Source organism: Lissotriton vulgaris, chromosome 12 (assembly GCF_964263255.1).
Source record: "Lissotriton vulgaris chromosome 12, aLisVul1.2, whole genome shotgun sequence".
NCBI lineage: Eukaryota > Metazoa > Chordata > Amphibia > Caudata > Salamandridae > Lissotriton > Lissotriton vulgaris.
In genome coordinates this window covers 242,980,370-242,997,607 of record NC_141700.1, presented here as the reverse complement: position 1 = coordinate 242,997,607, position 17,238 = coordinate 242,980,370, and the positions used below count along the sequence as shown (strand labels likewise).

At 49.5% G+C, this 17,238-nt stretch overlaps 1 protein-coding gene across 1 annotated transcript in view; it reads left to right on the top strand.

Annotated features, from left to right (window-relative positions):
* The window catches only part of LOC147673861 (uncharacterized), a 1,240,526-nt gene that overhangs the window by 905,459 nt on the left and 317,829 nt on the right, over nucleotides 1-17,238 (top strand). Inside the window, exon 10 of the mRNA XM_086947748.1 lies at nucleotides 8,610-8,694. Coding sequence (XP_086803874.1) covers nucleotides 8,610-8,694 — 85 coding nt within the window. The remainder of the gene's footprint in view (nucleotides 1-8,609; nucleotides 8,695-17,238) is intronic.

The window sequence follows — 17,238 nt, the reverse complement described above, 5'->3', positions numbered from 1 at the left end:
CCGAAGGGTAGGACTGTGAACTGGAACAACCTGTCGGGGTGGAAAAAGCAGTTTTCTTTCAGGGGTTTTTGCCAGTAGCCCTTACATAGGTCAAGTGTGCAAAAATATCTTGCTTTTCCTATTCTTTCAATCATCTCGTCTACGCGAGGTAGGGGATATGTGTCAAAGCTGGAAATCTTATTAACTTCGCGGAAATCGATACAGAATCGTATCGATCCGTCAGGTTTCAGCACTAAAACGATGGGGGAATTCCCGTCGCGTATGGACGGTTTAATTCCCATGCACAACATCTGCTCAATTTCTTGTCGTATGACAGTCCTGCGGGCGCCCGGGACCCGGAATTGTCGTAGGCGGACTGTCTTCCCAGGCTCTGTATATATGGTGTGTTCTATTATAGAGGTACGTCCAGGTGTGGAAGAAAAAACATGCCGTAGGGACAGTAGGACGTCCCAAAGGTTCTGTTTTTGGGGTTCTACTAAGTCAGGTTCGAAACAGGCTTCAAAGGAAAGAGATGGATTGAGGGTCACTCCTGACAGGACCGGTCGGGGCCCTTCCCATTTCTTGAGGTGATTTACGTGGTATATCTGGGTAGTTCCCCGAGCTGGGTCTAACTCCAGCTCATAGGTGACCGGGGTCACTTGTCGGAGAACGGAGTAGGGTCCCTGCCACTGACCCATTCGTTTCTGGTCAGAGGAAGGCATCATTAAGAGCACTAGGTCTCCTACCCCAAAGGTTCTGGTTTTAGTGCCTTTATCGTATTGTTGTTTTGGGGATGTTTGGGCATTTTCCATATTCTGTCTGACTATGTCTTGTAGTTCTGCTAGATGTGTCTTGAGGTTCTCGAGGTATTCAGGGAGGGGTCGAGTACGGTCGGGTTCTGTCTCCCAGGCCTCTTGGGCCATGTCCAGAAGGGTTTGGGGAGGGCGACCATAAAGGAGCTTGAAGGGGGAATAGCCTGTGCTCCTCTGAACCTTACACCTGATAGCAAACAGGGCTAACGGTAGCATCTCTTCCCACTTTTTAGCCTCTGAAGCCAGCAGTTTCTTCAAAGTGAGTTTGAGGGTGGCGTTGTATCGCTTGACCAACCCGTCCGTTTGCGGGTGGTAAGCGGATGTCCGGATCTGCTTTATCCCTAGCTGGGAGCACACCTGCCTCATGAGGGCGGAAACAAAGGGGGTGCCCTGATCCGTAAGGATCTCCCTGGGAAATCCCACTCTGGTGAATACTGTGATTAATGCTTTGGCTATGTTTTGGGTGGTGGGTTGGCGTAAGGGTATGGCCTCAGGGAAGCGGGTGGCATAATCAACAAGGACTAGGGCATACCGACAACCGCTGCGGGACGCCAGTAGGGGTCCTATAATGTCCATTCCGACTCTACTGCGGGTATGTCGATAAGAGGCAGGGGTTGTAAGGGGGCTTTAGAAGGCCGATACCTGCTGTTTCTCTGACAGACCGGGCATTCCCGACAGGAAGTCCTTACTTGCTGATGAACACTTAGCCAGTAGAATTTGTCCAGAATAGACTGACCTGTTTTTTCGTCGCTAAAATTACCCCCCAACAGGTGACTGTGGGCAAGGAACATGACATTCTCCCGGAAAGGCCCTGGTACCAATAACTGGGGGGGCTGGCGAGGACCTCCTTTTCTGTATAACAGTCCATTCTTTTTAAAGAAATAGGGACCTACTTGTAAGGGGTCTTCGTTGTCCAAGGCTTTACCCCATGCTTCCTGCAGGATGGGGTCTTCTCTTTGCGAGGCCCGGAATTCCCTGTCCGTCTGTCAGGGGTGCTCTTCGGGTATTACGGGGTATGCAGTGATATGGCCTCTTTTCTCCTACCGTTTTTGGTTACGGGTTTTCCGTTGTTTGGGTGTTGGATTTGGCGGGGACTGGTCCCGAGAAAAAGGAGCATCAGCCCACCACTGGGTCAGCGAGTCGGTTGTGTCCTGAAGGAGCTTCGGAAGGCCAGGGTAATCGCTCCCTAAAATGGCCTGTTCCGGCAGCGCTGGGATAAGTCCCACCGTAAGGTCGGTTCCGGGATCTTTCGGATGTTTGATACGTATTTGAGTGGTGGGGTATCTTCTGGTGTCGCCATGAACGCATTGGATGGCAACCATGCCTGTGGGAGGACCAACAGGTGTGGGCATATCCTGGGGATGGAGAATGCTTTGTCTGCAGCCTGTGTCGGCCAGGGCTAAAATGGGTTGTCCATCAATTCTCACTGGGCAACGAAACGCTGGAGGTGCAGCCCCAGCGGTGTCACAAACGAAGTTCCGGACGAGCCCCACTTCCATCCGTTCTTCCTTCTGTGGGCAAACCCGGGCTATGTGGCCAAAACCCCCACTATTATAGCACTGAGGTCCAGGATTGGGTGGTCTGTATATGACAGGAGTCGGCAAGAGAGGGAGGGGATCCGGTTTCCTTGGTAGGGGTGTTCGGTGGGGTCGGAAGCTGTTTGAGGCATGGGCCTGTTGCTGTGTTCGTCTCTTGTTCTCTGGAACTCTTGGGCTCGGCTGTAGGCACTCACTATTTCCACTGCGCTGTCCAAAGTGAGGCGGGCATGTTGCCTTATCCACCTCTGGGTGGCTGGATGCAGGGAAGCCAGGAATTGTTCCAGGTATATCTTGGCTAATATTTCTTCTTTTGTCGACGTGTCAGGTCTAAGCCACCAGTTGGTTAAGTCCTTGATACGAAAGGACAGGGCTCGAGGGGTTTCTTGGGTACCTTCCTTAGTTTGCCGTAGCTTGACCCGATAGGTCTCATCGTCTATGCCCAAGCCTTCTAGGATGCATTTCTTGATGTCTTCATAGGAAGTATTGCCTTGGATATTGGCTTGCTGGTAGGCCGCTTGTAGATCTCCGGTCAACAGGGGTCCCAGGTATTGGCCCCAGCGGTCAGCCGGCCAGGAAGCGGCCTGGGCCAGTCTCTCAAAGTTCGTGAAGAAACAGTCCGGGTCGTTCCCCAGCACATATTTCTGTAAGACCACCGAAGGAAGAGAAGCCACTGGCCTTTGCTGTCCTAAGGCATCTGTGAGTTTACCCATGGCCTGGTCGTGAGCGTCTCCCTGACCCTTGAGGACATCGTGTAGCTAACCCCTGTCATCCTCGGCTGTTTTCAAGAAACGTTCCATCAGTTTCCCCAACTGTTCTTGGGATTCCGCCATTTTTTTGACCGCAGCCTCCATGCTTCCAGCAGATCCCACTTCTGACACCAATTGTGATCTTGGGGTGATGGCGGGCCTGAATAACAGGCAAGGAGGCCGTATGTAGTGGGCAATGACGTTTGTTTTATTTCAATGTGCACTTTAGACTCCAGTGAAAGGTGGAGAAAATAAAGTCAAGGCTCCAACGAATGGCGTTTCAGTCTTCTCCAACGTTGCGTTGGGATGTTGAATCTTCGGGGAGGTCCGCTCCTGGCTTAGTCCTCGGAGGTAAAAAGAGAACAAAAGGGGAGCCGTTAGTCCAACTGGACTTCCATGAGCGTAAACCGCAACCGACACAGGGTTAGGGTGAGGGGGTTAGAACCGACAGTGAGGAGGGTAGGGGAATTGGATATAGGTAAGGAAGGGAGAGAGAGCAGGTAAGAAGAGGTGTCCTGTGTGTGTCTTGTGAGGGGAAGTTCGTATCGGTAACAGTGCTGTACACTGGTAGGGTCCCCCAATGGTGCTATACAGATATTACAGTGATCTTAGCCAGAGCCAACAGTGATGCTAAAGATATATACAATGCACCTAATGTGCTACAGGGGCTGTTCTTGGGGTTTGTATACTCACAGGCTCCGCCGCAACTCTCCAGTGAGTTGCGGCCGCTCTCCAGCCACCTCTTGCGGACTCCACCAGTCTTCGCTCCACACGTCTTCTTCTTCTGCCGCCCTCTCTGGTTCGTCTTCGGTCCGAGTCTCCTGCCACGAGTTCGCTTCTCCGACGAGGCTCCTGTTTCTGCTTCCGTCTTTTCCGGCATCTGGGTCTGGAGTTAGGGAGGGACTTCCGGGGTCACGGCAGTGTGCTTCCGGTGCGAGGACATTGGTGATTGGCTCCTGGAAGAAAGGACAGAGGGGTGGGATCCGGGTTGTTAGGGTCGTTTCCAGGGACGCCTCTCGGCAGGCTTCCGGGACAGGACATCGTCCGAGGGGATGCTGCTTAGGCGAGGTAGGGGAAGACGCCGCATCACATAAGCGTTTTTTTGCTGGAGCAAAAACATTAGAGAGTTTATTGGATGTTCTTGTAACCATCTTCTTCGTCGGCACAGAGGCGGATCCAACCTGACCCCGACCAGGGTAACTAGGGACACCTTTTAGCGTACTGTCTGGCTATGTAGCTGTTCTCCTTCATAGGAGGATAAGGGGGCTCAGAAGAAGATCACTGTTTAGGATCCCCACTGGCGTCGGACCCCCAGGACGAGGCTCCCACGCTTGATAGGGGTGTTCCCGCGGGCCTCTGTGCAGGGAACACGAGTAGTAACTCCCAAGTTGCCAGAGGGCGATCCGGGCGTCTGGTTAGAAGGGAGATTCACCCATTGCACTCCTGTGGCGGGCGGAAGGCTAGCCCAGGTACCTCAGAATGTGTGATACTCAAGCCACTCTTTGACAGTTAGTGTTGCCCCACATGTCTATGCAAGCCCACACCATTCTGCAGCGGCTTCTCCTGCCTAGCAGCGATCTCGCCTCAACCACTAGGATTGAACTATCAGGGGAAGGTGCTGTACTTCAGTGTCTCTGGCCTCATGCACACGGGGCATTCTATAACAGTCTTTTCACTCGAGGGTGCCTGGCTGCATCTTAGGGTCAGGCATGCCTTGTAGCTATCGGCGCAAGGCGCTATTCCCACCAACTTGCAAAGAGAAAAAGGGATACAGCCTGCTGATGTCACCGCGCCTCACTTGTATGAAGGTCTGTGGGTCCCCCTGACTCTCAGCTTGACAGCTTCTTTGGCCAGTCAAGGTCTTGGGACACGTCAGGAGGTGTGCCAAGCGGCCCCTTCCAGGCTGATTTCTCCCCGTCTGCGTCACGGTTCCCCACTCTGCAGCATGGCTCGTCCTGCAGGAAAGTCGATGGTGCCTCAGCATCAGTGCAGCTCTGCGCCCCTCACTCCGGCTTCTGGCAGTCTACTGGACCTAGAGGGTGGCAGCCGCCATTTTATCAGGCTCCCCAGCCGAGGTAGGAAGACAGCGGTGCAGCTTCACTGGACCAGCACGCACAGAAATTGTAAGGTCCCCACATGCCCTGGGCTGTGGGCACTCAGGTCATGCTTGGCAGCAGTCGTGGTGCAGGTAGGATGCTTTTAGGCGTCCATAAGACTAGCGCGGACCGGAAGCTGAAACGGATTACGTCAGTTCGGCCATCTCGTCCAGCCAAGCCCCCTTTGAATTTTTTTTATTGTCGCTCAGTATATGAACATGATATTAGGAGAACAAGGGAGAATGAATCCCTCATTATACCATAAAAAAAAGACGAGTTGAGTTAGTGCGGGAGCACTATTATGGTGATAAGCACAGATTTTAAATCACCAGGTATTAGTTGTTTTAAGATCTAGATATATGGTCAAACTGAATATCGACTGGAGTGTGGCAACTGCTTTTTTAGCAGATGAGGTGTGCAATCACAAATGGGGGGGGGGGGTCCTCCCTCGCGTATACACATTAAAACTAACATCATGTGGATATACTGAGCCACAATAAAAAAAACTGTCAAATACTACTGGTGGCATTAGGGACCAGTTTTTAACAAGAATAACACGGCATAGAGGTTTAGCTGAAAAACATTTTTAATAATGATGTGCCTAGACACATGAGTAGCAACAAACACTATTACAGGTGGCACCGTAGCCTCACAGGTCTGGAGCATATCTTCTACTCTGTTCATCTGGATCAGTTAGAGTCCTTACATCTTCATAACGAAGATGTAATTTTAGCAGGCAGGAAGCTAGAACAATGTAATTTAGTGGTGCCAGTCAGAAGGCCGCAGGCACTTTAAATATCACCTTTCCAATGTCTTATGGTTTGCATTGTCCATTGAAAAGGCAGGGTCTGGCAGTGACCACAGTTAAAGGTTATCTAGCAGCCCTATTAGCCTTCAGGTGGCTTCATCAGGGTTCCTGATCAGTAGTGGCACACTTTCCAAAAGATTTGTTTGAACTTGTTTCCTGCCACTCGATTTATTGTTCCATAGTCGCGTTTGAGTCTCATTTTGACTTTCTTTACAGCATACACATTTGAGCTTATGAACAGTATTTGGTTTTTAAACAGATTTTATTTGGTTTGCTCAACAGTGGTAATTGGCATAGTATATCATAACATTGTATACCATTGGAATCAGATTAATCAATCATCCAACCCTCAACTCCCCTCCCCAAACAATCCCTACCTCCTTCCTGGGTCACACTCCAAGGTATGCATGTTTTACACAGCAGGATAGTCTCCTTTTGCCAAACATATGCTAGCAACCATCCGCATCATACTTCGTAGGCCAGAGCTCTGACTCCTTGCAGAAGTAGTTGCAAGCCATGCCCTTCAGTTAGGTCTGAACATGGCCCTGTTCGACTGAACTTCCGGGGGATGCTACTGGTGACACCGGATGTGGGTCCCTCTTACAATCCATCAACACCTCCCAGGCCCTGGCCACACCCAGGGAGCCACGACCCCTCCTCACCTCCTGGATCAACACCCCACTCTGGCCACCGCTTAAGCGCTCTGTGCCCAGCTGTCACCCTAGATCCCCTTGCAGCTTTCCAATTCTGTGTAGTTTTCCTCTTTGCTAATAGAAGGGCCAGATCTTTGAACCTACTTGTGACCTTAGTTTTGGGGGGGTGTGGGAGCCAGTTCAACAAACAGTGACAGGGAACAGGGCAACTCCCTATGTGTTATATCACCTACATGGCTTGATCTGATGCACAGTTGCTAGTTTGACTTCTTACACCGAAGACAGTTTTGTTGATGGCAATACCTTCAACAAATAGGGTTGGAGAACTTCAGGCCCATTCAGTTTTTTTGCCCTCCATAGTTTTTTAACCATACAAATTAGTCCTTCGCACCTCCCCATCTTTCCCAACTACAGTGGTTTCCACATTTCATAGGACTCCCTCTGGGAACTTTCCATCTTTCTGCCCTCCTCAACAGCCAACAAAAGAAAAAGGATCAACAGCATAGACTGGACCCCATTCATGTGGTGGCGTACTGCATCAACTGCACTCGAAGGGACAGAGCAGCCCTTCGTGGGCTTTCCTGGAACGAAGAAGAGCAAAGCAGTGACTAATCATAACATTTCACATTGGATCATCCTATGTATCAAGAAATGGTATGCCAAGAAATATCCTCTTGCGAGCATTCATGTTCATTCTATTAGAACCAAGGCTACCTCCAGGGCTCACTCAAGACAAACATCTGCCGGAAGCTCTTTGGTCACCTTTGAAGGATTTAGTCAAGCACTACTGCTTCTTCTTCTGTCGAGCTGAGTTGCATGACTTCGATTCACTAGCACTACTACTTTACGTCTAAGTCACAAGGTGAGGAATAACCAGAAAGATTTATCCACGATAAGTAAAAGTTACCTTTGTCAAAAATATTTCTGGTGGATACATAACCTCACAGATTTCTCAGTGCTCTCCCTCCTCCCCTAATGAGTTAATGCTGTGATTAGTAAGATCCCAAGATATGCACAACATATGTGTTCTATTTGTCACTGTTATTGCTGTCTTCGTTCATCTCCTCGTGCCTCCTTGGAGAATGGAAAAGTATCATGGACTTGCTGCTTGGTGCCAAGTATGCCCTGATGTTGATACGTCTAGGCTGGACTCACAGTTGGAGCAGCATAGAGCCATCTTGCCGTTCTACAGAGATCTTGTCAGGGAAAAGCTTTCCAGGCCAGTTTGAAGCCTAGAAGGGTAGATCCCAAGGTGAGGAATCTGCAGAAAGATTATTCATCAACTAGAAACATAACATATTTTTTCTTGCAGCATAGAATCTCCCCTAAACTATGTGTGAGGTCATATAAAAAAAATGTATTTCAATGCAGTCAGACATTGTGCTATCACTCAAGTTTAGTGATCAAATGTATTTGAACACAGAGCATGGGTTCACATTCCCTATTTCACATTGTAAACAATTAGTAGTGTTTTATTATTACTTTTTTACTCAGAGCAATCTTTACGCTGCAGAATTCAGTAAATAGCGGTGGAATACCTGTGCTCTTTCCTTCATTCCTCTTTGTTTACACTATATGTGTTTTCGTCCCCCCGATTTTTTTTTTTGATTGTCTGATATCAGCATAGCAGTTTTGTCAACATGTTGGAATGTTCTTGCTATCGCATGCCCATCCTTTGGTCAAGTCACGTTTTATAAAAAGCCATCTTCTGTCCAGGTCGTTGTTTACTGAATGACATGATAAATCCTAGTCAAGTATTTCTTGCATTGAACTTTAGTAATATTCACTATCACTATAAAACGGAAGAAACTAAATTAAATGAAAACTGTGGTGCTTCAAAGAGACCTCCTAAAAGGCTGGGCAGTCCAAAATGTGTAGTTCACCACTGGCTTGCTCTTAGGACAGGTCACATCTGTGTATTGATAGGTTGTTATAAGTATATTGTAGTGAATGCTTTTTTTCTGTCTGTTTTGTTAGGAAAATGAGGTCGCTGGTTGCCTACCAGGCGCAAACTATTTTTATGACCCGAATCATCCATGAGATCAGAACTTTGAGGAAACAGGTAAATAATTGTTTGCCTGCTTTATTTTGTTATGGGCTAGATCTGTTCTGTGATTGCTTCGCCCATAAGTGAGGGAAGGGTATTCACACACTGCAAGAAAACAGGAAGACCATTATACATTTGGAGACAATAGATAAGGGAACAATTACAGTCCCTCACTACAATCTTCACAGGAGAAAAAAAATGGCGGCATTCCTTCCCTAGCAATTAGTGATGCCACTCACATCAATGAGTGGCAGTACCTTGATATTGATATTCTAATCGGTGACAGATGATGCCCTCCGGATGTCCCGAGTCCCAGACCCCCCACACGAGTATCGACTGCGGGGGGCCTCGGACTTGGGCTATCCGTTAGGTCAGCGGGACGCCAGGGCAAGGGAGGACCCTGGAGACACCGAGAGCATCTCAGTCAAAAGAGGTGGAATCGGCGATCATCAGGCAACTACCTAACAAAGCCCCAGGCCTCGACAGACTACCAGGAGACCTTTTCCGCTCCCAGCCAAAAATCTGGGCGCCGTACTTGGCTGTTCTATTTAATGCTGTCTTATGGGGAGCCAAGTTACCGGACACCTGGGCAGGAGCCGAGATTGTGCCAATCTTCAAGAAGGGCTGTCCCTTAGTGCCATCAAATTACCGGCCGATTAGTCTCCTGGATACTTCACAGAAGCTAATGGGCCTAGTCCTTCTGGACAGATTGCTGGGGTGGATGGAGGAGCAAAAAATATTGACTACCTTACAGGCCGGCTTCAGAGCTGGAATTTCGACCCTGGACCAAATTTTTAGGTTGCAGGTCCTTTTTTGGAAGACAGCAAGAGTAGAGGGTGGCAGCCTCTACCTTGTTTTCGTAGACCTGCGGGCTGCTTTCGACCTTGTCCCCAGGGAAAGCCTATGGAGGGTACTGAAAGAACTAGACCTCCCGCCCTATCTGCTAGACGTCCTGATGCGCTTCCATGCAGGGAATTACACCAAGGTGAGATGCGGGAAGAATGGGGAATTATCAGCCCGCTTCCCCGTGACCAGAGGCGTGCGCCAGGGCTGTGCCCTGGCTCCCACGCTCTTTAGTCTTTATATAAATGGCCTGGCGGGTGAACTGGATAGGGTCAGGGACAGTGATGCTCCTTGGTTAGCCACTGGCCAGGTACCTGCTCTGATGTTCGCAGACGACACCTTGTTGTTGTCTCGAACATCATCAGGTATCCAGAGGGTCCTGGATGGTTTTGTATCTTTTTGCGCTCTGAGGGGATTGGAGATAAACTTAGCAAAGACGAAGTTTATGATCTTCCATCCCCCAAAGCGAACTCGCCCCAACCCGGAATTAAATGGCGTCCCGCTCGAAAGGGTGAAAACCTTTATATACTTGGGGGTTACCCTGACTGAAGATTTCGGTTGGGGCCCACAGGTATCCAAATCTGCTTTGAGGTTGGCGCAGATCGGAGGAGGCATTGGCAAGTTCCACAGAACAACCCTGTTTAAGCCAGTTGCCCCAGCCCTTGAGATCAATGGGGCGCAAGCTAGACCAGCTGTGATGTATGGTGCAGAACTCTGGGGCCATAAGAGTTCACCAAGCCTCCTCAAGGTGGAACAGGCCTTTATGCGGAACCTGATAGGCCTCCCCCAGAGCACCCCGCTCACACCCCTGAGATTAGATCCAGGCCTAGAGTCCATCTCAGAACTGCTAGCCACCCGACCTCTTCTGTATTGGAGAAGGCTCTGGACAGTGCCTGAGCTTGAGGACTATAGAGCTGAGTTCGCTGCAGTCTGGGGGCACCTAAAGACCAAGAATATTCCCTGGCTAGCACATATCAAGGCCCTTGTACATCAAATTGGTATGCCCCAATTATGGGAGACCCCGGAGGTGAATAGAACGGAGCTCTTGGCCTCCCTGAGACATTACAACCTAAGCCTTCTGCATAGCTCGACAACGCTGGGCAGTCTGTCTGCAGAATTTTTGCAGGTAAAACTTGTGTCTAAGAGGGAGGAGTTTCTGGACTTAATACAGCCTCCCCTTGCAAGAAAACTTTACACACAATTAAGACATGGTTGTTTACCTATTGGGGCATTTACTTGCAAATGGAATGGACGAGAAGAGTGAATTTGCCCAGTTTGTAACAACACCAAAGAGGATATTGTCCACGTCTTATTCCTCTGCCCAGCCTACAGTACAATAAGGAGATGCTGGTTGGCACCTCTGTGTAGAAGCCTTGGTTTAAGAACATGTTCACAAGCTGTCAGAATTTTAAGATATGACACCTCCCCCTCTATTGTGTTTGCGGTATCCCGTTTTTTATATGGTATGTGGTGCAGAAGGCTCACTTTAATGAATTGTGACAATCTGTGATTAACTGGGATGTTTTGATATCATTACTTTGATAACTTACTGTTTAATAACTTTTTAACCATGTATTCTTTAATTATTTATGAATTTTATGTATGTACATATTTTACCTGTGCTTTTATGGTCTATGACCGCAATAAAGTTATCAAAATGAATGAATGATATTCTAAGTTTTGGAACTATGTGGAATTACCTCTGGAATCAGTGCTTCCTTACTAGAGGGTGCTAATTAGGCGTCTTGGTTTTCCTGCAAAATATGTAATCCTTTCGAGACAGTAATTTCTGTTCTCAGCTGAATCGACTTCCATCTTGTAATGGGGGAATACAGTCGAAATAATCTAAGGTCCTTTCGCCAAGCAGTGTAAGTTAGCAACACTCTCTAGGTCAAAACGACTGAAGTGCATTGTTTGGTTTCACAGGTATTTCTTAGCCTGCAAAAAATACACCCTGTACAATATTTAAGATAGGAAAAGAGAAAGAGAAACACAAAGGCCATGAAGGAGAGTGAGAGAAAAAGAACCGAGAGTCAGGGAAGAGAAAGGGTGAAAAGGAAGGAAAAGAAAAAGTAAATGATTATAGAAGCATAAGGAAAAACAAAAGAGAAGAGTTAGGCGAAAGATCCGTCAAAGGTGAGAGCCGTTCTAAGGGGGGAAGAACAGGTAAAGAGCGAAACAAAATAAAGTGTGGAATGTACATGAATGGAAACCGTGACAGTGGAATAGGAATATAAAGAGAATTGGAGGTGCTGATTTTTAGGACTCCACTGAGAAAAATGGGGCTGCTTCAGACTCTAACTGAGGGTGAAAACTCACCACCAGGACATCTGTGGGCTTGTTTCCCCACTGTCACTACATTACAGCAGAAAACAGATGTACACTCAGGTTCCCACCGAGGGCAATTGTTATTCAGTGATGGCAGCCACGGCTGAATGGAAGACCAGCATGCCACAGCGATATGTTATCACTTCTCTGCAGTTGTGGGCCCAATACCCCTATCTACCTCCCACAGCTCACACTGTAACATACTGATGGTTTTAGCAAGAGCTGCTGCCCTTCCACTGATTGCCCAAGCCTCACAAGGGGAGGTGGGGTATGCAGAGAGGGGATTTCATCTTATGTGCTAGTCCATGGAGACTTCCATGAATATGGGGTTTACAGCAATGACCATGCTTTCTTCTTGCTTCATCCCATCTAGTCTCCGATTGTCAGACATGAAATTCCTTATTTTGTTTACTGATATATGTATTTGCCTGATTTTTGTAAACAACTGTCAAACGTGCACAAATCTATTATGCAAAGGGCCCTGGGGTTACGCGGGCATGTGTGTCTGCTTTTTGCACCCCAGTGCAATTTGGCATTACTGAAGCAGATGCGTAATATGGAATATGGATTGTGCCAGCACACATTAAGCAGGGGTACACTCCCAAGGAAGCATACCCTCATTTGCATGTCACCTAGACCCTAGCCAAAGAAGGAATCCTTTGCCTCTGTGCCCATGCCATATGACAGATTCTGGTGCAGAGGTAGAGAGGCTGTCAAGAGGCACTTTGACTGTGTGTAACATGGAGGTGTCATCCAGTGGTCACCCGAGGGTGCTCCTTCAAGGGTCACTACCTTGCAGACAGGTACATTGTAACCACTCCAGACGGAGTACGTTCATTTCACACCTTTGAAGTTAAGCTTTAACATTTTTTAAACATTAACCATAACAAGAGAATGCTACAAAGAAAGCAACTGAGTTTGCTATATTATTTGATCAAAAGGTAAAATCTCTGGAGGAACAGGTCACCCACCCCTCCCCCATTGAGGAGCGAAAATCCTTAGTCACTTGGCAGAACTTTGCCGCCATCTCGAAAGATGATCTCCTCAAATGCATCCACGAAACCAAACCCTCCAACCATTCTTCTGACCCCATACCTAGTGTCATCACCATTCATTTCTATACCAACACTCTCTCCTATTGGACCAGGCTAGTTGATCTCTTCCTCAGTCAAGGATCCCTCCCAGTTGTCCTCAAAACAGGACAGGTTACCCCCTTCTAAAAAAACGCTCTGCAGATGCAAACGACCTCAATAACTTCCGCCCCATCACCAATCTCCCTTTTCTTGAAAGGTTCACAGAAAAATGTGTTGCAAAACAACTTTCCCAACACATTATGGACAATAATCTCCTTGACATGTTTCAGTCTGGCTTTTGTCAAAATGTCAAAAATAGGAGCAAGCATACTACGGTATGCCACAGCTCTTCAGCCGACATCCCTGAGGTCCGGCAGCAATTCAGGATAATGTTCGTATTAAATGCAGAATTAAGTCACAGAATAGGATAAAGGTTTTATTTTAATTTAACTAAATAAACGTATCGGGTGTCACACAATCGAAAATACTAATATGGTGGCTAGGTGGAGCAACAGGATATGCAGGTCAGGAACAGCTACAATTGAGACACAGGCGTTAAAACATACTATCCAGGATATAAAACCATACAATACACAGTCTACATCAAGCGCCAGCCCTCAGAGCCCGCCCACCCAAAGATCAGGATAATGAAGAAAGCAAGAGCACCCGATACGGATAAACGATACAATCAGAATGTTTCGCTAACTATACTAATAAAAGGAAGAAAAGGAAAGGAAGAAAAAGCCCATGGAAACAAAATAAAGGCAAAACAACCCCCCCTCCAGCCCCCCACCCTGCACCCCTGCAGTTGGCTACAGCCTAACCCCCCTAGCAGCGTGCCTGTCACCCCAAAAAACTAAAACCCTAAAAGTAGGGAAAAAAAATGGAGGAGAAAACGTATAAGCACCCGGTCTCCTTCTCCCCAGCCGGACACCAACCGCCCCTACGAATAGCACAGATAATACCAGGAGATATGACAGTGAAAATACTGGGGAATCACTAAACCCTCCCGACCTCACTCTAAAACCAGAACCAAGTCCCATGTCCGCCAAGGCCCCAAAGTCAAACCAATCGAAGCAGTCTCATCCTTGGCCCTTCCGATCTTGCATGAAAACACCATCCGGCAGCAGCACCGCAGTCATTGTAGATCCAGGATACGAAAGGAGTACCGAGGAGGATAGTCCACAGAGAGTCCGAAAAACAAAGTTGTTACCTGCCTCGATCATCGACAGGCCCTCTATCATCGACACCCTCTCCAAGCGATGTTCCCTCCGCAAAAGCGGCACAGCAAACAGGGAAGGCAGAGATGTTGTGGCAACCCAGTCGGCTCCTACGAGAAACTCCAGGATAAAGAGGCCAAACGGAACCACCCCAGGAGACAACAATGGCAGGTGCAACCAACTCTCGGGGAACCAAGGTCGCTACTCTTTGTCGGTACACAACACAAGGGCTGCACCAGATCATTATGCCCTGGGCGGTCACCATTGGCCCTCTCAGACTTCACGGGAAGCGTCGATATTGGTAGACGTAGTGGAAGATCAGAGCCCGGTCCCAAACAGTCCAAGTCAGGCCCATCGGCAAGCATATTATCGAGTCGAGATTCAATATGCGCTTGTAGCTCCATGACGGCGGCCAGCACGGTCCGTAATGTCGGCTCTTTATTCGTCAGATCCGCCTCCGCTCTTCCGATCACAAGCATTGGGGTAGGCCCCGAGGAGCCCGGTACTCCTGGGGGGGCCATGACAGAGCGGAGCGGGTCACAACTGAGGGCGTCCTGTAGACAAAGTGGCCCTGGACAGCAGGCGAGGGCCCCACCCCGGCGGACCCCGGCGATGTCAAACCGGGTCCCCGGGCCAGAAGTCCCAGAGCCTCCACAGACGCTCAGGTCAATTGTCCGACGACATCAAGGAAACTACATCAATCGCCATCAAAATCAGATCTGGAGACTTCCACTGCTGAGACCGGACCCTGTCGTAGTCACACGGCCGATGTTGTTCAACTACGTCCCGGCTGGGCTCAAACTCAAGGTCCTAGCTTACTAGCTGCGTTAGGCCAGGATCCAGAAGACGACATAACTCCGTCAATTCTGGCGACAAAAGTCTGGGGATTGAACCAAACGATTCAGCAAGGCTTCATCTCCCTGGAGTCGGGCGTGATTTCAGGGTAAGTTGCAGGATCATCCGGCTGGAAACGGAGGTCAGCGGAGCCGGGCGCCTATGCGGCCATCTTAGTTGGTGACGTAGCTCCTCCTCCGCCTTTGACACTGTTAATCACAACACCCTCCTTAACACTCTTCAACAGAGAATGGACGTGGAAGGCACAGTTCGCAAATGGTTTGCCTCATTCCACTCAGACAGATCCCAAATGATCAAGATTGCGAACAGTGAGGAGCCAAGCCAGCGACCAAGATGGCCGCATAGACACTCGGCTCCGTGAGCCCTCTCACCCCGCGCATACATCCTGGCAACTATCCTGAGCCATAACAGCATATTTACGTAGGCGAAGGAGAACTACCACTTACCGTTTGCTCCTGAGGCTTCTGCGTGCGGCGGACCCGGAGATATGGCCCGACTCTTCTGAGGCCTTCGCGGTGCTGGGACCGGGGTGTCGATTGAGAGGAGCAGCCGACCGCGACTGCGACAACAGCAGCCACTGGTGGTGGTGAGGAGTCGGCCGGAGGGCGCCGGTGAATTGATGGGCCGATGGCGGCAGTGACGACCCAGTCCACTTAACGGAGTGCCCCGTGGGGCTGCGTGGCAAAGCAGGGTTGAGGGGGCGCACGATATCTGGCCCCCCTCCTCAGTTCTGTGTCTGGGCATAATCAAGGACTACCCCCGGAATCGGCGGGCAGCTCCCGGGGGGCGGCAGAGATTTTGTTTAGCCCTTTGGTGACTCTTCTCCGGGGAGCCTGCCCTGCATTTTTGAGTCCCGGTCGTGAATCCTGTAGTGCCCTGGTTTGGGGCTCAGTCTCTGAGGTGCGGTAAAGTGGGACGTGGCCGGATCGGCTAAGATGGCGGCCGGCGCCCCCCTATGCGGACTACACCCAGGTCAAACGGCTGCCGTGTGGATGAGATCAGGGGACTGGCGGCGCGAGAGGGAGCCCACGTCCAAAGATGTATTGGCTGCACTAACGAACATGCACGAAACCCCGATCTGTAATGCCCGGGACTTGGGAAGGAGGATGGCTGCCATTGTTGCCCCGTCATTTTACGCGGGCACAGTTCGACCTCAACGGAGTGCTGACGTGCCCGCCTCTGTGTCCATGCGGAGTGCTCCAGCTGCACCTAGGTTCCTGGAGCCGCTGGAAGACCCGGCTCCTGTTATCGCCCTGGACTGCTTGGTGGTGCATGCAAGTGTCTCTTCGGGGCACATGTCTACTTGGAGGCTGGGGAAACAACGCCGATCTATTTTTTGGACTGCCCCGGTGCTGTCTCAGCGTTTGCCGGGTTGTGTGACTCCCTCCTTGGATGATGAGACTGTGTTCGGCCTTGGGGATGCTCTCAGGGCCAATGTCGACGCAATCCGGATTTCCACCATACATGTTCGGACGGGTTTGGCTTGCTGAAGTCCTTTGAAGCGGTAACTTGGCCTTGCCCGCCCGGATCACTTGGACCCTCCACGCCGCTCTGTGTACCGATTGATCAGTGGACGTATGTTGGTTCCATTGATAGACAAGGCCAGGGATTACACCGTCCAGGGTCTAGTGGACTTATTGTTGGTTGACGGTACTTGGGGGACATTCGACCGGGATTATAAGGCTGGTTTGGTCGATGATTGATGTTCTCCGTGACTATTCTGCTCTTGCTTTTGTGATGTCTCCTGGGCGCAGGGGTGTAGGGCGGGGCCGGGTGGCAAGATCGAGGGCCCTCCTCCACTTTTTTCTTCTTCTTTTCTTTTCTACATTTCAGGTCTCCATTGGGGCGACAGGCACGCTGCTGGGGGGGTAGGCCGTGGCCTTCTGCAGGGGTGCAGGGTGGGGGGTAGGGGGGATGGGGTTTGTTAAATTGTCCGTTATTTGTTTCTATGGGCCTTTAGTCTTTCTCCTTCTTAGTGTCGTCGATCGTCATGTCTCCTACAGTATGGTTCGTATTGAGGGGTGGGGTTGAGCTTTGCTACATAACGGGTTTGTGCCTACGTTTATCCTGATTTGCTTACCTTCCCCCCAATGCTTCATTTGTATGTGTACAATTTGCGGATATCCTGATTTATGCTCACTATTGTGGGAACATGTATGACTGTATGGCACTTACTTTTAGTCTTTCCTTTATTATAAAATGAACCTTTATAATCCTGCATTCAGACCTGTACGCTTCAA